The sequence below is a fragment of the Sylvia atricapilla genome, chromosome 15 (assembly GCF_009819655.1).
Source record: "Sylvia atricapilla isolate bSylAtr1 chromosome 15, bSylAtr1.pri, whole genome shotgun sequence".
Classification (NCBI taxonomy): Eukaryota; Metazoa; Chordata; class Aves; order Passeriformes; family Sylviidae; genus Sylvia; species Sylvia atricapilla.
The window spans coordinates 6,683,155-6,705,528 of record NC_089154.1 but is presented as its reverse complement, the minus strand read 5'-3'; the positions used below and the strand labels follow the sequence as shown (position 1 = coordinate 6,705,528).

The following is a 22,374-nucleotide window of genomic DNA, read 5'->3' as shown; positions in this document are numbered from 1 at the left end:
CTGGGTGAAAAGGAGCCCGCTATGCCCAGAGCCTGCCCAGAGCACCGGCAGCCTCAGGTGAGTGTCACAGGGTCCCCTCTTGTCCCTCTGCCACCAGCAGCAATGAGCTGCCTTCGTGAACTCCAAATTCTGCACGTGCTTTCCCAGAGGTTGGGGGTTTGGGGATGATTTTTGTTTGTTTGTTGTTTTGGTTTTTGGGGTGGTGGTTTTTTTCTGGTTTTTTGGGGGGGTGGTTTTGGGTTTTTTGGTTTTGGTTTTTTTTTTTTTTTTTTTTTTTTTTTTTTTTTTTTAATTTCTGTTTTGTTTTGTGGTGTTGTTTTTATTGGTTTTTTTAGTTTTTTTTTTTTTGTTTTGGGGGTTTTTTTGGTTTTTTTTTGTTCCCCCCCCCCCCCACACACACACACTTTGGGTCTAATTTTAGGGTTTGTGAAGGGTGTTGCCTCGTCCAGGTTTCCACATGACCCTTAACTTCCCTCTTCTGAGTTGGGGGTCGGCATCATTAATTTGTTCCCGTTTGGTTTTTCCTGGCTGAGCTGAGGTGGTTCCCAGAGCTGTCCAGAAATGTCTCCTCTGCTGGGATTCCTCCTGCTGCTGCTGGGTGAGTCTGCCTGTGCAGGGAGGGCTGGCCCAGCAGGGTTTTCCAGGCCACAGATCATCCCCAAAAAGGGAAAATGTGCTGCCAGACCACTGAATGTGAAATTGGTGGCTGCTCTAAATCCTGAGCCTTTCCTTGTCCTGCTGGGTTTTGGATCTGTGAGTGAAATCTTTTGGTTTTGGTGATAAACGGGGTGGAAGGTCCCAGTGGGGTTGGTTCTCCTCCTGTCTGTTCAGAGCTGTCTGCTCCCAGTCCCTCTTGCTCTGGGAAAGTTCTTAAGGAATAATCACAATCAAATCTGATTAACTCTATATTCATTGAGCAATAAATCCCAGAATGGTTTGGATTGGGAGGGACCTTAAATCTCATCCACTTCCATGAGCAGGGACACGTTCTACCATCCCAGGGAATATCCAAGCTCCATCCAGCCTGGCCTGGGACACCTCCAGGGATGGGGAATCCTCTGGGAAATCCATTCCAGGGCCTCCTTACACTCCCAGGGAACAATTCCTGCTCAAAATCCCACCTAACCCTGCCTAAATCCATTCCCTGTGTCCTGTCCCGTCAAGCCCTTGGCCCCAGTCCCTCTTTGTTCCTCTGTCTGTTCATTAGTGACAGCTCTCCATTAATTAAATTATTAGAAATCAGGTCATTAAAAAAGGTGTTGTGCTAATGAAGTCCTCATCCAGGCTGCTTTAGAACCCTCTTTCCTCATGCAGGTTTTTTTGGGATTATGGACTCATCCACACCAGGAAAGGCTCCCCCATCATCCTGTGCCATCAAACTGTGGCTGTGCAGCTGCAGAGCCCCTCACTGTGTCCCCTCCCTGCTCCCATTCCGCTGCTCCTGCCCCTCCAGGGGCATCTGGAATCTCCACTTTTCCCTTTTCTCTGTGCCTGAGGGATGCTGAGCTCGGGGAATGTCACTCCTGCCGGCTTTGTCTCGTGTGTGCCATCCCTGGGGCTCCTGCCCTGGCGTTTCCCACCTTGCCAGCTCCGTGGAATTGGCAGAGGGAGGTGGGAGCTGGCATCAGGATCCCTCTGGAAGTCGGGAAATGAGGGATGGATGGGTGGAGAGTTGTACAGAGCTGTCAGGAAATAAATCCTTTTTTCCCCATAAATCCCTTTTCCCCATAAATCCCTGCCAGGCTCTGGGCTGAGGGACAAATTCCCACCCCAGCACGGGGGGGTTTGATCCATCTGAGGCTTTAGCAAAAGAAATAAGTGAAATTCATCCCAGGCTGCAGTTCCCACGGGGGGACGCTGCAAAGCTAAAAGCAGGTGGAAGGACAACTCTGGTGATTCCTGGGCTGATCCCTGCCCGTGCAGGGAAATCCTGGCGATTTCAACATCCCAGGGTGTCGTTTCTGCCCTCTGGGGACAGATCCAGGACATCGCTGGTGTCACCTTGTCGTGCCTTTGATTCGCTAATTTTTAACACCTTTATTCACAGAAGCGTGCTCGGCGCTTTTTTAGAGATTTTAACACAAGGTGTCAATAGTCCAAACTCAGCACTCATTCATTTTGTTAAGCGCGGAAAACGTCGAGAACGATTTTTCTTTATTAAAAAAAAAAAAAAAAAAAAAAAAAAAAAAAAAAAAAAAAAAAAAAAAAAAAAAAAAAAAAAAATCCCTTTCTGGAAGTGGCTCCTCTCCTCGCCAAATACCGATCCACACAAACCCAGCACAGAGGCTGAGCTGGAGGAACCTTGTGGCTGTCCCCCCTCAGGGAGAACAGCAGGACTCTGAAATCCCGGGTTAAAACCCAGCTCTGAACCCTGCGGGAAGGAGCTTTGTGCCGCTTTTGCTCTAAACCCACGGCGTTTTGTCTTGCAGGGTGGCAGGGAGCTGCTGCTGCTGGGACGGAGCTGGTAAGGCCGATTTGTGTGTTTAGAACGCTCCGGGATGGTTTGGCTTGGAGGGAGCTTAAAAACCAGCCACTTCAGCACCCCCTTTCCTCTGGAGGGACACTCAGACCCCAGTTTGAGTTAGGAGCTAACCACCAGAACATTCCCTCCCCATGCCTGAGGGTGGGATAAAGTGGCCTTTCCCAGATGTTTGAGGTACAGAGCCACTAAACACGTGCTGGAGCTCTGGATTTGGGGTTTGGGTGTGTCCGGGTCACATCCCAGGGATCACAAAGAATCGGCTTTAACACCTTCTCTTTTCTCTTTCTGCTGCTGCAGTGCTCCAGCTCCCCCGTGGATGGTGAGTTCCTCCCAAACATCCTCCCTCAGGAAAACCCCCAGAGGGTTCTGTGTGCCCATTCCTCTCACAATTCCTTATCTTTGTCTCCTTTTCTTTTCTGTCGTTTTGGGGCTCAGAATCTGCCGTGTGCGCCTCGGTGCAGAGGTAGGTGAGCGATGGTGGCAGCGTTTCCCTGGGAGGCAATTCCTGGCTCCCTCTGAACCCAGATTTATTTTATTTCCCCTCCGAAAAGCCCCCGGGGTTGCCTGTGGGGCAGGCTCTGGTTGCACTTGTTCAAACAGTGAAGGGAAAGTGCCTTTGCCGGGGGTTTTGTGCCCGTGCAGGACAAAGAAAGGCAGGGCCGGGCTGTGGGGAGGCAGCCAAGGGCCTTGGCACCGCTGCTGAGCTTATCTTGGCTCCAGCTCCGCTCCAGACCTTCCCTGCACCTCCTTTATACTGACGGGCAGCAATGCAACAGCAGCCGTGCAGCCATGCAGCCATGCAGCCATGCAGCCCTCCTCATCCTCTGCTGGCCCCGTGTGGGCTGAGCTCTGCTCTGGCTGGGTCCTCCCTGGGATCCTTCCCGAGGGAACAACCGGGAGCCAAACGCCGCTCAGGGGCACGCAGGTGCCTTGGGGTTGTTGGTCCAGATGTGCTCTGGGCTGCTGAGGGGGCTGCCAGGCCACATCTGGAGCTGTGCCCAGCCGGTCCCGCTGTCGTCTCCCCTCCCAGTTCTGCCCCAGTGCCTCACCAGTCCTGCCCCTATCCAGTTCTGTCCCAGTTCCCCTTCCAGTTTCTCCCCAGCTGCCAGCCCATCCCCTTCCAGTTCCCCTTCCAGTTCCCCTTCCAGTTCCCCTTCCAGTTCCCCTTCCAGTTCCCCTTCCAGTTCCCCCCCAGTTCCCAGCCCATCCTCTCCCAGTTTCCCCTATTCCCAGCCCATCCAGTTTCCTTCATTCCCAGCCCATCCTGCCCCAGTTCCCCCCTCCTGTTTCCCCAGTTCCCAGCCCATCCTCTCCCAGTTCCCCATCCCAGTTTCCCCCACTCCCAGCCCACCCTTCCCCAGTGCTGTCCCTGCTGTCCCCAGTGCTGTCCCTGTTTGTTTTCCCCAGTGCCAGCCAGGAGCAGCTCCTGGAGGTGGCCCGAGGCCAAATGTCCCCGTGCAGCCTCACCTTTGGCCAACTCGCCTGTGCCCAGGTGAGAACCATCCCCTGCTTCCCTCTGGGATTTGTTTTCCTTGGGAATTCCTTCTGCCTTAAAAACAGCCCCGCTGGAGCAGCCAAAGTGTTTTCACCCACCCCAGCCCCGAGGTGTGGCAGTGCCACCCTGCAGGGGACAACTGCCCTGTGCTGGGGGGCTCAGGAGTGCCCAAACCACCACGGGGACCTTTGGGGACCTTTGGGAAATGGTGATTTCCTTCTCCAAACCGAGAAGGAATTGGGAGTGAAGGGACTTTCCAAATCAAATTTGGTCTTGAAAATTGGCATCACAGCTTTAAAATGGATTTCTGCAGGGAGAGTCACCATGGGCCATGGGGATAAAGGACAATTGGAGGGTAAAAAGCACAGTTGAGAGGGGTAAAAAAAAAGCACAGTTGAAAAGGGTAAAAAAAAGCACAACTGAAAAGGGTGGGGAAAAAAAAAAAAAAAAAAGCAAAACAAAAAACAAACAAACAAAAAAAACCCCACCAAAAAAAGCCCACCACAATTGGAAGGGGTAAAAAACCCCCGCAACTGAAAGGGGTAAAAAAAAGCACAATTAGAAGTGGTCTCAGTGTGGAAAATTCCACCCGGACTATTCCTGACTTTCTGCCCTGCTTTTGCCATTATCTCTTAAGTTGCTGCCAGTAATTGCAATTAAACTGTCAGCAGTTTGTGTTTTTTTGGTAAATATTTCTACCAAAAAAATACCGTTTCTCCAAATATTTGTCACTGGGGGGTTTGGGGTTTTTTTTGTGTGTTTGGTTTTTGGTGTGGGGTTTTTTTTTGTTTTTGTTTTGGTTTGGTTTGTTTTTTCTTCTACTGTTTGTAAACTCTTTCCCTGAAAAAAAAATATGGAGGAATAAAAGTGTTCCCCATGGAAGTCTCTACTTAGATCAATTTTTTTTTTTTAATTTTGGCAAAATTTTGGTGGTTTATTTTGTTTTGGTTCTTTTTTTTTTTTGGGGGGGGGGCGGGTTTTGGTGTGGGTTTTTTTTTGTTGGTTTTTTTTTTTTTTTTTTTTTTTTGATAAAGCTTTTCAAACCTATGCCAGTGTTTTAAAGGGAGAAATCCCTTCCCAAATGCCCAGGTGTGGATGAGCCCCCTGAGGGTGATTTCCCCTCTAAATAAAACCCATCCATTATCATCTTGATTTACATTGCCCTGCTTTTTTTCCTCCAGGAAACTTGGCTCCAGGACCTTCAGGATGATTTCCTCATGTCCTTATATTCCTGCCTGGCCTCTAAACCTCCCACAGCTGCGGATCCAGAATATTCCATCCTGTTCTTTTCCAAATATGATGCCAGGAAGCTTTTGGCCTCCCTGACCGTGTTCAGCCAGAAGGTGAGAATTCCCTCAAATGGAATTCCCTCAAGTGGAATTCTCTCAAATCCAGGGAAGTTTTGCTCTGTTTGCTCTCAAGGAAAGGGCTTTGTTGGGAAAATTAATCCACCAATGCCAGAGGTTTATGTCCAAAAAAAGGAGACAGAAGAGTCTTTTTACATTATTGGAATAAAGGGAGAGGCCATGGGACATTTCCCCTGGGGTCTCTCCAATTTTTGGAGGACTCAGCCTCCTGTTTATCCCAATTTGGACTCCAGTTTGGAGCCTCCTATTTATCCCAGTTTCCCGGCCCATTTCCCTCTCTCTTTCCCCACTGGCTGAGGTACTTGAGAGTTACAGACTTCCCTGAGTGCCCAGTACCTAAAATTCCCCTTTAATGTATAACCCCCCTTTTAATTGTTAATTCTTATGGAATTTATAGATTTTCCCCATTGTTTCTTTCATCTTTCAACATCCAATTTCATTCACCAGCAAACCTACAGTTCGTTCATAAAGGCAAATATCTTCTTTTTTCATTCATCAATCCATGGGATTCTTCCTGTTGTTTCTTTTCTCTCTCAGGGCTGGTTTTCTCCACCAGCAGAGCCTGAGTTTGTTTGTGAAGACAAATCTGTCATTCCTCCCAGCTTTATTTCAAATCCCTTGATTAATCTACCTTATTTTGGAAAGAGCCCTCGTTCCAACCGACACATTCCATCCCTAGAATTCAGATTTGCTTGGATTTATGTCACTCTCTGCTCAGAATTCCCTGGAATTCAGGAGTGTCTTCTCTCCTGCTGCCAGTTTTCCCAGGTGCCCCTTTCCCCGGAGTGGAGCCTGGTTTTCATGAATGGTCTGTGGGAGAAGCTGCTCCAGGTGCCTGGCATTGAGACCCCCCCAGTGCTCTTCCAGTGGCTCCATGAGGGACTTGGACCATTCCTGGTGGAGCCCCAGGTCTTTGGCTGCCTCCGTGCCAAGGATGTGTCCTGTGAGGAATTCCAGCAGGTGTAAGTGTGGGATGTCCCCTCAGTGCCACCCTGGGGGGGAGGGGGGGAAATCCCTTTGGGAAAGGTGATTGGGATTGAGAAAATCCGTGGTTTTTGTGAGAGCCCAGCCAATGTTTGAAGTGTTTTTTACTTTCTTTTCCCAGTGTGGCTGCCCTGGATGGAATCTATTCCCAACTCCCTGTGGAGGAGCAGAGGAATCTTTACTCTGGGATCAAGCACTTCCTCACCCAGGATGGTAAAGGACCTGCTTTTCTCGGGATTTTCCTGATTTTCAGGCTTCACAGGGTTTTTGTGAAACCCTGATGGAAACAGGGAATGTCAGGAATGAGTGGATTTGGGAATCACCAAATCAATTAAATCAATAGTAAAGCCTGAAGGCTTTATTAACCCAGGGTTTTTATAAACCAACCCAGGCAGGGTTGTGCTGATTTCAATTCACTGCATTTGCTGCTTGGGCAGGGTTTGGTTCTGGGATGGAAGATCCCAGCTCGGGAAGGAGCTCCCCTGAGTGTCCTGCAGAAATCTTCTGCTGCCTTTGGAGGGAGGAAGAAATATTGGGGATGGAATATTTGGAGGGCTGGGATTCTTTCTGTGGGAATTTGTGGCATGAACACGTGGATTTGAGTGTGAGGTGTGAGCAAGGCCGAGGCCTGGGCTGAAACTTGGTGTACCTATTTAGGGAGCAGCTTTGTGCACCTATTTGGGAAGAGTGAGACAGTTGTTTAATAGGAATCTTACAGGAATGAGCACAAGTGGAGTGTCTGAAGAACTAAAGCTTCCTCTGAGGGTGATGCCACAAGCAGGGCAGTAAAGCAGCCCAAGAATGGGACAAGAAAGAGAAAGGGTGTAGTTATTAAGGGTTGAATGAGTATTAATTGCAAGGGAAGCAAATGAAAAGAATGAAAAAAGAGGGAAAAGCAAACAAAAAAAGTAGAAAAAAAGACAAAAACCATGATGGCATGGGATAAGAAAACACAATAAAAATGCAGAGGCGTGGTTGTGCTGAGGTATATGATGAATAGATATTCTGGGATGTTTTGGAGGAGCACAGTTTGAAGGATGCAATTCCACTTCATGTCAGACTGTGCTGTGTAAAGGGATTAAAACTGATGGGCTGAGGCCTCTCCCCCCCCTCAGCAATCCCCAATTCCTGCTGATTTCCTGCCCCAGTTCCATGGTGTGTGTTTTCCTGCCCTGTGTGACTGCAGAATCCAGCCAGAAATGCTACAATGAGGCCGTTCCCAGCCTGAATTCCAGTGCCTGGTTTCGGAATTTCCTGGGATCCTTCCTGGAGCACGCCACTGTGGAGGACCTGCAGCTTTTTGGGGATGAACCAACAGTAAGTGGAGACCCTGAGAGGTCCCAGAGCAAAACCAGAAGCCCACAGTGGTTTGGGTTGGAAGGATTTAAGGGTCACCCATCCCATTCCACACTCCCACTAGCCCAGGGTGCTCTAATCCCTTGAAATTCCTGGAATTGAAATTCCTGGAATTGCTGCCAGCAGAAATATTCCTCTTGTTAATTTGAGAAACAGTCACTGCAATTATTTCCCCCCATCGTGTGATAAGGGGGGCTTGCACAGAAGTTGGTTCCACAAAGGGAATTCTGCAGTGAGAGGAACAACCCCAAACTCGATCAAGGTCCCAGTGTTTACCTGAAAACAACAACAACAAAAAAATAAACCTCAGCACAACTTTAAACCCAGGTGAAAACCCCTGAGGCTGCTTCAAACTGTCAGGATTGAAGGATCCATCTGAATTATTTTCCATTTTAATTTTTTGTTTTTTTCTTTTCGCCCTCAGCTTCAAAAGTTTGCCAGGGATCCAGTGAATATGGAGATGGTTGGGAAGCTCACCCTGCTCAGGGAGACTGCTCTGTACTACACCCTGCTCCTGACCTCTGCTCCTGCTTTTCCACTCTCAAGGTGTGGAGCTGCTGGCATCTCATTTCCTGGGGTGGCTCTGCATGGGACTGGAAACAGTTTGAGTGGGGATTTCATTTCAACCTCTTGAAGGGTTCCCTTCATTTTTTCTTTCTCTTTAAGGGTTCCCTTCATTTTCCCTTTCAGAGTTCCCTTAACTTTCCCTTTCCCTTTCAGGGTTCCCTTCATTTTTGCTTTCCCTTTAAGTGTTTTATTTTCAAATAATCCCACTTCCCTTGGCCTTGATGAGAGCCAGACCCCAGATTCTCTTTCCTGGGGGATGATTTCCCTGCAGTGCCAGCTCCAGCTGATGGCCAGCAGCGCCTCCGGGGTTTTTCAGCTCTCTGAGCTGCAGTTTTGCCATCAGCAGAGCTAATGCGATGAAGGAAAACGTGCCTGGAAAAGTCTGGCAGCCTCTCCTTTTGTCCCTGCAGCCTCCCAGACGGATTGATCTGCTACCTGAGCCCCGAGGCAGTGAGAAACCTGAGCAGGGAGGAGGTTTTGGGAGTGGCCCAGAGGCTGGGGAAGAGCTGCCCCTGGACCAAGGGAACTCCTGCAGGCAGAGTTCCCTCCTCCATGGCATCACACGAGCGGCAGGTGAGTGCTGGGAGCCCTCTCAGCTGCACAGAACCCTCGTGTCCCCTGCTGTCACCCTCCTCGGGGTCACCTCGTGTCTCTGCTGTGGTGCCTGGCTGAGTTGTCATCACCTCACAGTCCTCAGTGGTGGAAATGGCTCCATCCAAAACCTTCAGCAGGAAAACCCGAGGCAGAAATCCGGAGGATTTAAGACATCCAAAGGCTTGTGGGATCCAATAAGAAGAGCTAGAATGTGTTTAGAAAAGGCAGATGTGTTCTGTGAGGGTTTGATACCTCTGAGGGTGTCCAGCACCTCACAGAAAATGGCTTAAAATACCTTTGTGAGATGACCTGATCGAGTGTGTCCTGAAAAAGCAAAAAAAAGTTGTAATAAAATAAGAAAATAATACAAAAAACAAAGAACAAAGCTGCTCACAGTGCAGGGACAGGTCCCACACACCTGCTACAACACCCCAAAAATGCTCTGAGAAACCTCGTGCTCTCCCTTGAGTACTGAAGGATTTGGGTGGATTTTTTGGCAAACAAAAAATAGAGAATAACTACATTTCTGAGCAACAGCTAAAGAGACCTAGCAGTGTTTTGAGCCAATTGTGATCAGGAGGGCGTGGAAACTTCTAGAGTTCTTCCTTTACAAGGTCCTGGGGTGAAACTCAGACCCTTTTCCTTGTCTAGAAAGCATCACTCTGGTGCAGTCACTGCTGCTCTGACCCTGCTCTGTCTCCCTGGCACCTCTGCAGGTGGCGTCCTCCCTGCTGAGGGATTTGGAGGATTTCTCCCCAGCAGTGCTGGCAGCTCTGGGCCAGGCTGCCCTGGGGCTCTCCGTGTCCAGCATCCAGAACAAGATCCCTGGGGAGCAGCTGGGAGCAGCTCTGCCTGCCCTGGGGAGGGTCCGTGGCTGGAGCCCTGAGCAGTCCAGGGCCATCATCAACAAACTGCTCCGCTCTGGCTACCAGGTACTGACTCCACACATCCAGGGAATTCCCTCCTTGGGACCCTGAGCACTGAGAATTCCAGCCTTTCTGTGCTCACAGGCACTGACCCCCAGCAAACACTGCATTTGACCTGAGGCCGTGGAAAAGGCTCCCAAAATTGAGTGACAGCACTGGGATTGTGGGTGTGGGGTTTGGATAGAAGTGTGGGATATCACAGGGTGCAAAACTTAGATTTTAAAGTTTTAAAATATAGTAATATATAGATAAAGCAAGATGGAGGGTTTAGGGTGGAGGCTGCGTCCTTCTTTTTCACCTTCTTCTCCATGGGTCAGGGTGTTGTTTTGTAATTGGGGTTACAAATTGTGGGCCACGGGTGGTTGGTTATTGGATTAAAAGTAAAAATAATTGAGGTGTCATTTAATAATTGGACAGTTTATCCTTAAAAGGCCTTGTAGAGAGAGAGAGAGATGGGGGACATTTTTACCTAGTTAGCTAGAAGTGTTATAGAACTCACAGTTTGTTAGACTGTAATATAAATAAGAATCAATAAACATCTGAGTCCGAACATGAAATACTGTCTGGCACGTTTAATCCCAGCTCTGACAGAAAAGAAGATAAAAAGCACAGGAAGGGTTTCAGGCATTGGAAGTGCCCGGGGAGGTTTGGAGTGCCCATCCCTGGAGGTGTCCCAGGAATTCCTTTAGGTGGCGCTCAGAGCTCTGGGCTGGGGACAAGGTGGGGATCGGGCACAGGTTGGACTCGAAGATCTCCAAAGTCTTTTCCAAGCTGATTTTTTTCTGGAATTCCTTTGCAGATCCTGGATGGACAGAGCCTGGCAGAGCTGGGGACTTTGGTGGGTGGCCTCAACAGCAGCACACTCAGGAGTTTGTCCCCAGAAGTTGTCCTGGAGGCCATCCAGCTGCCAGACTTTGCCCAGCACATAGAACCTCTGCCCTCTGCTCTGAAAAGGACCCTGGTGGAAAAGGTGACCTTGGTTTTATCCCCTCAGGCCTCCCAAAGCAGCAGAGCAGAGCTCACCTGGAGCCAGGTGTGCCACAGCTGCACACCCAGCCAGTGTTCCCTGCGGGATCTGTCACAGCCAGGCAGGGTGCCAGCAGGACAAGCCACTCCAGCCCTGTCACTGGGTCTGTGTCACTGTCCTTGGCCTGCTCAGCCCCCTGGGGACAAGAGCAGGAGGGATTTGTTTTGTGGGGTGGTCCCAGAAATAAATTCCCAGTTGATGTTCCCAGGGAAAGAACAGAAATGGAGCAGGATTTATTCGATCCTGGAGCTCTTTTCCAACCTGAACAATTCTCTGGTTCTGATATTGCCATGATTTGGAGTAGAACTGGGTGAGATTGCCTTGGTTTGTTCTATTGGGTTTTTTTTTCCAGGTTTCCTCCAGGGTTGGCCACCCTGCTGAGCTGGTTAAAGTAATTCCCAATGCTCTGGCCAGCTACATCCCAAAATCCCTGCTCGTTTTTGGGGAAGAGGAGCCAAACCTGCAGGATCTCAACGATAAACCATGGACCAGAGACCAGGTAATGGGGGGTGGGCTCCTCCTTCCCCTCCCTGCCAGCCCTGCCCTGTGTGGGGCCAGAATTCCACAAATTCCCCTGGAAATGGAGCAGTTTTCCCTGGAAAACCTCTGAGCTCTGCCTTTGTTTCCCAGGCTGCCATGTTTTTTGCTGATGTGGTGAAGGCAGAGCCTGACTTCAGCAGGTGAGGATTTTCCTCCTCTCCTTCCCTTTTTTCTGTTTGTTTTCCTGTCAACCCCCACATTTCCCATGGTTGATTCCACCCTGTGGAATCCATAGAAACAGATAGGAAATACCAAACCCAGACATGGAACACCGAGATTTCCCAGGGCTTAGCTAAAAAATACACCCAGAGGTCACATTTTCTTTCTAAACTGATGCTGCTGCCTCAGGCTGCAGCTGGAATCTTGCTCCAGATTGCCTCTGGGATACATTTCCAAGCAGGGAATGCATTTCCAAGCCTTCCAGAGGGCAGTTCCAGGGATTAATGCAGGGGCCTGATGCATTTTTTGATGTATTTGAGATGAAAATTACCAAAACCATGATTTACATCTGGAAAAACCAGCAGAGTCAGCGGTGTCCTGCTCTGACTTCACCTTTCTGAAGGCTTTTCCCTTCTGATTTTCCTGCTGGGAATTCCCAGGCTCTCCCAGTCTGTCCTCCAGGGCTTCACCTGTGCAGCTGCCAGCGCCGTGGCAGCAGAGAGGTTTCAGGAGCTGGCCAAAGCCATGAGGACGAAGAAGGTCAGGCTGGGACAGGACCAGGTAAATCTCCACGTCCCCGATGGTTTGGGGTTGTCCTGAAGGTACTGAAGGAAATTGTTCAGGCAGAAAAACCCTTGGGATTCAGGGGCTGGAGCCTCGGGGGTGAGGGTGGGTTTTTAGGGGAAGGCTTTTCCCCCAGAGGGTGACCCAGGGTCAGGGGGAGGTTCTTGGGGTGTCAGGGCACTGGATGCTCCAAACGTCCTGGGTGTCCTTCCCACAGCTCTGAATTTCCCTGAACACAGGAAAAATCCAAACCTTCTGATTTCCATCTTTTCCCCCTTCTTTTTTTTTTTTTTTTAATCTTTCCATTATTTTATATTTCCTTGTGTTTCCTGGTGGTTTCTCTCTCTGATGCCATCTCTGGTGTCCCTCCAGCTGAGCTGCCTGCTGAAGATGGTGACCCTGCAGGGGATGCCCAAGGATTTGGACAGTTATCCCAAAGAGCTGTTGCTGTTTTTGAGGTAACTGTGCTGTGGTTTTCGTGATGCTGCCTCAGTACTTAGTGGGGAAAAATAAGGATTAGTTGGTAACCAGGCTGACTAAGTTGATTTATAGTTCAGAGTTGTTTAGGCCTCATTCTGGGGAATAAAAAATGGGATTGCAGAAAGCTGAAGGAGGGTGTTATTTCACTGGAATAAAATTATTATTTTTATTATTCATTATTAGTTATTATTTTAATCATTATTTTTATTATTTAGTTAATTTTTTATTGTTTATTATTTTTTTGGAATAAATCCTTCCTTGTGAGGGTGGGGAGACCTTCAGGTTTCCCAGAGAAGCTGAGGCTGCCCCATCCCAGGCAGCGTCCAAGGCCAAGTTTTAGCATTTCCCAGGCCTCAGAATGTGCTTTTCCCCCATAACACCAAAGAAAACAGGGAATAAAGTGGATTCCCTTGTTCCAATATCTTCCCACTGTCATTCTGTACCCAAACTTGGAAGAAGTTTAAGCTGTGCCTTGCACAATAGATTCTTTAAGGTGAAAACTTATTTTAAAGAAAACTTATTTTAAAGAACTTTGTTCTTTGAAACGATTTTTAAAGAACCAATTGAAGGGATTTTTAAAGAACCAATTTAAGGGATTTTTAAAGGATTTAATGACACAGGAGAAAACTGGGGAAGAACAGCTCGTGGGGTTCAGTGTGCAGGGGTGGAAGATGTTTTATCAGACACTGGGGTGTGTTGAGCTTGGTTTCAGTCCCTAAAATTGCTGGAGTTTTTCTTTCCAGCCCCTCAGACTACGCAGGCACAGGGAGCTGCAGGCAGTTCTTTTCCAGTGTTGGGGAGGCAAACGTGGATGTTCTGCCCAGAGAAGACCCTCGGAGGCAGCAGCTGCTCCTGGAGGCTCTGGAGTGTCTGGTACCAGGAGAGGGGTTTGGGATGGGGGAGGGGTTGGGATCCTGCAGGGATTTGGGCATGGAGCAGGGGATTTGGGAAATGGGGCACGGGTTTGGGAATGGGGCAGAAAATTGGGAGTGGGGCAGGGGTTGGGATCCTGCAGGGAATTTGGGCATGGGGCAGGGAATTTGGGCATGGGCAGGGAATTTGGGATCCTGCAGGGGCTTGAGATCCTGCAGGGGATTTGGGAGATGGGGCAGAGGTTTGGAATGGGGCAAGGATTTGGGATCCTGCAGGGACTGGGATCCTGGGATGCTCCATCCCATTTAACACCTCTTTATTCCAGGAAGTTCCTGGCACAGAAATAAATGAGGAGAACGCTGAGGTTCTGGGCAGGCTGGTGTGTGACCTGCCTGGGGAATACATCAGGAGCTCTGGGGGGAGGCTACTGAAGGATTTGAGCCAGTGTGGATCTTTCCTGCCTGAGCAAGAAGAGGCCATCAGGGACGTCCTCAGTAGTGGCAACACCACCTTTGGGTATGGGATTTTCTCCTTTAATCAAACCCATGACCCTATTAAGGCCTGAGTGAACTCCACCCAAGCAGCTTTCACCCAAAAACCCAAAAAACCTTCATTGCTTTTGAGCTTTCCATTGATGTCTTTTATGTTGTCCAGTTGAAATTATTTCAGCTGAAAGGCCTGGGTGAAAATCTCCTGAAAAATAGGTCTCTCTCTTGCTCATTATAAAAGCTTGTCCTCTGGTGTGTTTGTCATTAATTAAACTTCTCTGACTGATCACAGGTGAGTTCTGGCTCTTTGTCAGACACAAACTTCCAGGAAATGTTCTGCCTCCACCTGTCCAGTGAGAGATGTTTGATAAATCCCCCATTCTAACACAGGGGGAAGCAAAATATTTCCTTTTCTGTATCAGCTGCCTCGAGATCTTGGCACAGGACTGGGCCCCAGTGAGCAACAGAGATTCTTTGGGTTCCAGAAAGGGCCTTAAGACAAGAATGTGTTTGTTCAAGGCCATTTTCCTGATTTACAGCCCTGACACCTTCTCCTGCTCTGCTGCAATGGAGTTTTGTGCATCAGGAAGTGGTTGAGGCGTTTCAGGGTTTAAACCCTCTGTTTTCTTAACGTCACATGTGACAAGGATGTAATCCTGGGAGATTTTAATGTGGTTTTTTTTCAGTTTTGTTCTTCCTTGAGAGCTGATTCCTGCTCATTTTTTCCTTGTTTTTCTTGTAGCTTTGTGTTAGCGATAGAAACGAGACGGATGAGACACTTGCTTTTTTTTCCTCTAGAATAGCTGAATTTTTATTGTATATAGGTCATTTTTCTATGATATTAGAAGCTACTGTGTTTGAATTTAATAGGTTAGGAAGTTACTGAAACTTACTTGGTAAGTATTGCTTGGGAATGGGTAATATAAAAGTTTTTCTGTTATTCTTATATATTATATATATGTAAACTGATTTTTATTTTTATAATCTTCTTTTCTTATGGGAATTTAATTTGTTAGCTTAGTTAGAAATATAAGAATTGTAGAATAAAACCTAGGAATAGTAAGGTTTGAGTTATGTACATGTATTTTATAAATACAAGGCCTGTTAAATGACATTTTATAATTTCTTTTATAAGGTTTTGACTTCTATGTGTGAAAAATGAGGTTTACTTTTTTGGTAAAATTTTAAAAGTTAAGAAAAAAAAAGACAATTGGGAGAGAGAACAAAATAAATAGTTAAACAGCTGAGTGTCTGACATTCAGCTAAGAACACCCCTTACCCTCTTAGAAACACTTCTTTAAATATACCAGTATATTGCATATGTAAAGATTCTAATGCATTATTTAAACATTCCTTTGAGTTTAGATGCTTTTTTGGTTTCAAACCCCCCAACCTGCCTCTATTTTATTAATTTAACATTTTGTTACTCCTTGTGGCCTCATCTTGCAGGTAAATTTCTTTGTGGCTCCACTTTGTTGTCCTTGGTAACAGAGGATTAATAAATTTTCTTTTGGGGTTCTGGGGTGTGTTACCATTATCTTTATTTTGATAATCTGAGTACGTTGGGAATTTCTTGATTACCTTTCTTACTTTTCTGAGCTAGCTACATGAACAAAAAGTACTTTATATACCATGCTATAGTCTAAGAAATATATATATATATATATATATATCTCACACTATTTTTGAGTTTTGTTAATAAAAGAAACTATATTCATACAAGAAAGATTCCTAACATTATACACCTAGCATTCATTTTTAGTATTTGTGAAAAGCCAATAATATAATGTGTAATTATGCAACATATTTTTTATCTCCAGGCCTCCTGCAGCGTGGTCAGCCTTCACCCTGAGCCAGCTGAGTGGGCTGATCCCCGTGCTGGGTCACAGCATCCTGCAGCAGATCCCCAAGGTGGGCTCTTCACCTGGGGCTGGGGGAATTTGGGAAGCTCTGCTGGGGCTTGGAGCGTGGCTGGGAACCTGCTGGGGGTTGTTGAGCCAGCCTGCTGCCAGCAGTTCCCGTGCTGGAATTCTGGAAAATGAGAATTTGGGGGTTTGGTATGTAGTAATACATGTGAGTTGACATGGAGGATTTGAGTGTTGTCTGAGTCTGTCTTCTTGGCTGTCTTCTTGGCTGTCTTCTTGGCTGTCTTCTTGGCTGTCTTCACCTTCTCCTTCAGGGGTTTGGGTGGTTTTCTGTTATTGGGTGGAAACGCTCCACATTGCAAACCTTGGGGGGTCATTATTGGGTCAGAAACATAAATGATAATGGTGTCACCTCGCTATTGGGTCATTATCACTTAAATAACCTTGGGAAGAGTTAGAAGCTCTCCATTTTTCCTCATTTCTCTAACCTGCTAGCTAGAGCTCCTGGCTGGTCAGTCTGTAAATAGATACGAAATAATAAATATTTATAACGTTCCAAATCTGAACTCGAAGCATCCAGGAGGCACATCCAGGATTCCCAGACCCCCCTGATGATCCCTTTTCCTTGCAGAAAGCTGTAACCACCTGGCTGAGGAACCTTTCCTGGGATTCCCACCTGTCCAGGGAGGAGCTGGCTGCCGTGGTCACGGAGCTCCTGCCCCGCCGGCACAAGCGAGCGGATGGTACGGGAGCTGCCCCTGATCCAGGGACATTCCCACTGGGATTTGGGGTCATCCCAGAGCTTCTCAAGCCTTGGGAGGGGCTCCCAGGGAGGTTTGGGGTCCCCATCCCTGGAGGTGTCCAGGAAACTCCTGGATGTGGCACTCAGTGCTGGTGACAAAGTGGGGATCAGGCACAGATCAACCTTGGAGGTTTTTCCAACCAAAACTATTCTGGGATTCAAAGCTCGAAGAGAAAGGATTTAATTTAACCCTGATTTTGCTGTGGCTTCAGCAGATTGCCCAGCTGACCTGAAGATAACAGATGCAGTTCTGGACGATGACCTGATGCCCACCTACTACATCCCTGCGGAGCTGCTGCGTGTCTGCCTCCGGAATGCCTCCCTGGAAAATCACTTCTCCCAGATCTTCACCTACCCCTTCAGCGTCCCACAGCTGGCTGTGCTGAAGGAATACCTGTACGAGGTAACACCAGCCCCAAAATGTCCAATTTCCATTGATGGGATTGCTCAGGGCCCTGTCCCGGTGAATTTAGGATCTCCGAGGATGTGACTCCACTTTCTCTCAGCTCCTCTCCCAGGGTTTGACCACCTTTACTAGGAAAACATTTATTTCTTATCTCATTTCTATGCCTCATCAGAGTTTTCCTGGTCTGTTGGCCCTCAGCCTTTCCCCTCTGAGAGGAACGTGCCTCCATCCTCCCTCCAACCCCTATCAGAGAGTTGAAACCCACACTAAAACCATCATTTCACCTTTTTCCTCAGCCCCACTGCCCCGCCCTGTGCCCATAACAGCTCTGTCTCCACAGAGGTATCCCAATGGTTTCCCTGAAAATCTGCTCTCCAACCTGGGCCCTCTCCTTCCTCAAATCACCCCAGAGGAGATTTCCCGCTGGAAGATGAGCTCAGCTGACATGTTGGCTGCCTTCCTGAAAACTGAGCCCTCGGATCCCCAGGTAGGGGCTTGGCTTTGCTTCCCTGGGTTTGGGGTTGGTTTGGGATTAACTGAGCAGGTGCTGAGGTCAAGGCACCTTTGGTGCCATAATTTTGGGTGGCCCCATGGACAGATTTGAAACTGTTCCATTTCATTTGGGTTTTTTTTTTTTTCTTTTGGGGGCAGAACCACATGTTGGGTGTTGGGACCCTGGGCACTGAGAATTTCAGGCCCCCTGAAAATTTTAGAATTTCTTCACCCCCGAGCAAACACTGCATTTGACCTGAGGCCGTGGAAAAGGCTCCCAAAATTGAGTGACAGCACTGGGATTGTGGGTGTGGGGTTTGAATAGAAGTGTGTGATATCACAGGGTGCAAAACTTAGAGTTGAAGGGTTTAGAATATAGTAATATATATATATAAAGCAAGATGGAGGGCTTAGGGTGTTGGCTGAGTTCTTCTTCTTTCTCCTTCTTCATGGGTCTGGGTGGCGTTTTGTAATTGGGTAGAAAAATCCACATTGTGGGGCACAAATGGTTGGTTATTGGGTTAAAAGTAAAAATAATTTAGGTGCCATCTCATTATTGGACAATTTGTGCTTCAAAGACCTTGGAAAGAGTTAGAGACAGAGCCATTGTGAGCTAGAGCTCACAGCTTGTGAGACTGTAATTAATAAGAATTAACAACTAACTCTGAACACGAAAACTTAGAGCATTTAATTGAGAAGAAAAGAAGATAACACCCCCCACGGTTTAAATTCAGATTAAATCCACCTAATCAATTGTGTTTAATCCAGGCCTCAGCAGCAATTAAACGCTACGTGGAGCTGGGCAATGCCCTGAATGCCACGGCCCTGGATGCCATTGGCAGGAGATACGTGTGCCTGCTGAACAGCACTGAGCTGCAGGCCATCCACACCCCCAGCCTCAGGTGAGCCACAAACTGGGCTGTCCTCGGCCTCTTCCCAAAGCCCCTTCCCATCCTTGTTGGAAAAACCCTTTATCTGACCCAGAGGTGGGTCTCTCTCTTCCTCCTGAGAGGTGTTTTAGAAGGCTTTATTCCATTTTCAGCCTCATGAGAAGGGTGAGATGTTACAATTCACGCCATCAAAATTAGGAGCTAAACTGTGTCTTAATTATAATACATTAAAAGGGGGTTTTTGCCTATTAGTTTTTTTCTTCCAATCCATTTCCCACACATCTTTTTTTTTTTTTTTTTTTTTTTTTTTTTTTTTTTTTTTTTTTTTTTTTTTTTTTTTTTTTTCTGTTCTAAGGGAAAGGGAATTTAGGAAGCGCCTTAGAACCCGCTCTGTGTGGGGGTTTAAAACCTGCTGGTGCCCATCCTGCCAAGCAGGGCTCAGATTTCCAGTCAAACTCTCTTGATTTCAGCCCAGCAGGTCTGACTCTGTGCCTGCTTTCATCAATGAAAGAGTTAATGAAATGAAATTTCATGGAATTATCGAGCTGCTAAGTTTGGAAAAGGCCTCTCAGATCATCACCCAGAGCCGTGGTCACCACTAAACCACATCCTCAAGTGCCACATCCACGAGGTTTTTAAGCATTTCCAGTTCAAATTCCTCTGAAGGACTGGCAAATGAAATTAATTAATTACAGCTTGGCAAATGCACGAATTTATTTGGCACCATCAGAGTCATCATCTCATGAAGGATAAATTCTCAGCAGGAAATTGGGCCATTATTTTTCCCTCTCAGCTTCTCTCCATAAAGCTGGGAATTAGGGATCACCTGTGCTGTGCAGAGAATCCCAGAAAAACACTCAGAATGTGGGAAAATTGAACAGGTTGAAGATAATAAAAGCTTTCTTCACCCTAAATCTTTATTTTTCTGCAGACTGGCATCTCTGGATCCTTCAGCCTGTTCACAGGAGACGAAGAACCTCCTGTACCAGAAAGCCAAGGAAGCTTTTTCTGACCAGCACCATTTACCTGCTTTCTACGAGCTGATTTTACCTTACCTGGGTATGTAAAAAACCAGGGGAAAGATCTCTCATAGTCACAAACTAAATGGGCATCAAAATCCATCTAACACTTGGGAATTTTCAAAGTCAAGTTCTTAAAAGTTTGTCATTCCAACTTGTAAGTGGCATGAAATATTATTGAAGGACTCTGTGCCTGCTTTAAGTTGCCCAAATCTTTTCCCAGACCATCGCAGGAAAATCAAGCTCAGGATTTATCTCACTGCCCTTTTCCATGTCACAAAATCGATTTTTTTTTCCCCTGTTAAGCCAAGAATTTTCCCAAATTCTTCTCACCCTCCTTTGCTCTGTTGGGCATCTTCACAGATTTTTAATGCCAAAAAACCAATTCCCAATAAACAAAACAAAAATAAAAAAAGAAGGAGCATCCTCCACACATTTTGCAGTAGGACCTCACTGTGTTACCAGCCCTAGCTTCAGGGATTTTGAAGAAATCCTTTTTTTGTGCAAAGACCCAGCAGAGCTCCTTTGGGGTCTCCCACCCTTTGATATTGTCCTTCCTTTGGTGCCAGGGGGGGCTCCTGCTGCAGATCTCAAGGCTCTCAGCAACGACGACGTGAACATGAACATCAGCACCTTCGTGACTTTGAGAAAAGACTCTCTGATGGTGAGCTGGAGCTTGGAATTCTTCCATTCCTTGAGTTTTGTTGTGTTGAGTGCTTGGGTTTGGTTGTGTGATCTGTTGATGGAAATCAGGAGCGGTTCCATCAACTCCAAATTCCTTCTGTTAGAGCAGCAGAAAGTGGAGAAAGCACCTGAAATTCCTTAAAAAAATATATAATTTGGAGTCCTGGGTGGATGCAAAGCCAGTTGAAGTTTTTCAGGGCAGGCTTTCACAGTGGCAGGGGACAGACCCACGAGACCACAGATGTCCATCCAGACAAGCCAATACCACCAATTTGGGCAGAAATCCCAGAAAGTTCAGCAGGGACGGGACCCCCAGCTGGGAGTGCAGGAGATTTGGCATCAAAGGACAACAGGAGAAGAGGAACCTTTGAGGAACCAGCAGATCCTGAGGGAAACTCGTCCCAGTGAAACCACCCATGGGAATTTCTCTTTGGAAACCCCATCACTTCCCTGGCCAGAGGGGTCCTTCCCAATCCCCATCCCAATCCCTGTGATTTTTTTTTTTTTTCCTAGAACCTGACACCCCGTGAGGTGCAGGGTCTGCTGGGGGTGAACCTCCCTGAGCTGGCCCAGTGGCAGGGCAGGTCCCCAGTCCGGGACTGGATCCAGGTGCAGAAGCAGTCGGAGCTGGACCAGCTCCACATCGGGCTCACGGGGGGCACACAGGAGGGCTACATCAACATCGTCACCCCCAAATTCACAGGTAACTTTGGGGCCCTGCTTGGTTGGGTTTTCATGGTTTACTTTGAGGTTGCAGCAAGGATTTAAAGTGGGGCAGCTCTGCTGAGGAGCCTGAAGTCCCTGCAGAGCAAATTCCAGTGTGAGGAGCAATCCTGGAGTCCCATTGGGTTTTCCTTCCTGCATCACTTGCCCCCGAGATCTTGGCACTGAGTTTGGCCACAGTGAGCACCAGAAATGCTTTGGGTTCTAGAAATTCATTCCTTAAGAGAAAAATATGTTTGTTCAAGGCCATTTTCCCACCCCTGTTCCATGCCCCTGACAACTTCTCCTGCTCTGCTGCAATGAGGTTTTGTGTAACAGGAAGGGATTTGAGGTGTTTTATGGTTTAAACCCTAAGCAGGAGCATCCCTGCTGAACATCCCGAAGGAGTGAGCACTTCCAGGCCTTCCTCCTTGGCGCTGTGAGGAGGATTAATTTCCTTGAATTTGGGCTTAGAGGCAGAACCAGAGTGGTTTGGGTGGAAAGAAACTTGAAGCTCCTCCAGTTCCATGCCCCAAACTCAGCTTGGTGTTTGGGCAGGTGAAGAGAATCCCTGGAGGGAGAACAGAGGGATGATTTCACCATGGAGGAGTGGTTCAGTCACGGATTTCTTTGCACAAATCCTCTCTTTGTCCTCCAGAAACATCCTCAGCCCCTCTGAAGGCCATGGCCACGGCATTCCACCTCCTGCCTGCCCTGCTCCTCAGTGTCCTCACGGTGTCCATCCTGTCCTGACCATCTCCTCCCATGGGGAACCAGCCTGTGACCTGCTCTGAGACCTGGCAGGAGGAGTGCCCAGAGCTCCAGGCAGCTGGGTCGGCCCAGGACTCACTTTTAGGTACTTTTGGCTTTCAAATCACTTGGAAAAAAAAGCCCAGTTTAGTCTAAAGGGAAGGTTCCAGACTCTGTGGTGCAGGATCTTTGCCTTTGGCACAGCCCAAGCTCAGCTCCCCAAACCACTGCTAAACCCAAGCTTACTGCTGGGTTGGAGGGTGAGTTCTGCAGGTTAAAAATGACATTTCTCAGAACCTGACCCCGTGACACTGCCAAGGCCTCAGGGTGGGAGTGAAGTTTTCCAACTGCTTGGAAGTAAATCTTGGAAATGAGTAAAAATGCCAGAAGCAAACTGATGAGTGTCTGCTCTTCCTTGAGGGTGCCCTCACCCTCCTGTCTGCAGGAATCCCCCCAAAAAAGTGCTCAGAATCCCAGGATCTGCCTATTCCTGTTCATTAGGGTTGTGGCTGTTCAACATTTAGGAGCTGGGACTGTTCTCAGCTTCCTCATGTGGAGGGAAAGGAACTTTGTACAAGGTTTTCCAGATCTTTTTTTTCCCCACTCTTTGGAAAGATCTGCCTGAAAAAACCCTCAGTGAAATCTATATCCAGCTCCTGACATCCCTCTTTTCTCCAGGAGGGAAAAAGGGATTTATGTCTTTTATATCTTATAAATCTTCATTGTCTGAGGTTTATAGAAGGAAGCAGGTCTGTCCTTCATGCAGATTTTAGATTTATGCTTGAAAAGCTTCCCCACAAAGCACTAAACACCTCAAAGAACACGTTGGATTAGGAAAAAAACAAAACAGCTGATTGATGTT

At 47.5% G+C, this 22,374-nt stretch overlaps 1 protein-coding gene across 1 annotated transcript; it reads left to right on the top strand.

Annotated features, from left to right (window-relative positions):
- The first annotated feature begins 3,900 nt into the window (after positions 1–3,900).
- On the top strand, positions 3,901–21,984 carry LOC136367977 (mesothelin-like). Its single transcript, XM_066329867.1, has 24 exons — positions 3,901–3,974; positions 5,159–5,320; positions 6,104–6,306; positions 6,450–6,541; positions 7,515–7,645; positions 8,109–8,230; positions 8,662–8,824; positions 9,562–9,777; positions 10,571–10,741; positions 11,151–11,297; positions 11,429–11,478; positions 11,938–12,058; positions 12,434–12,519; positions 13,285–13,414; positions 13,740–13,930; positions 15,723–15,813; positions 16,399–16,510; positions 16,785–16,972; positions 17,316–17,462; positions 18,236–18,369; positions 19,289–19,416; positions 19,946–20,040; positions 20,574–20,763; positions 21,421–21,984. The coding sequence occupies exons 1-24, from the start codon at positions 3,930–3,932 to the stop codon at positions 21,513–21,515; spliced, it is 3,210 nt and encodes a 1,069-aa protein (XP_066185964.1). The 5' UTR covers positions 3,901–3,929; the 3' UTR covers positions 21,516–21,984.
- Positions 21,985–22,374: the final 390 nt, after the last annotated feature.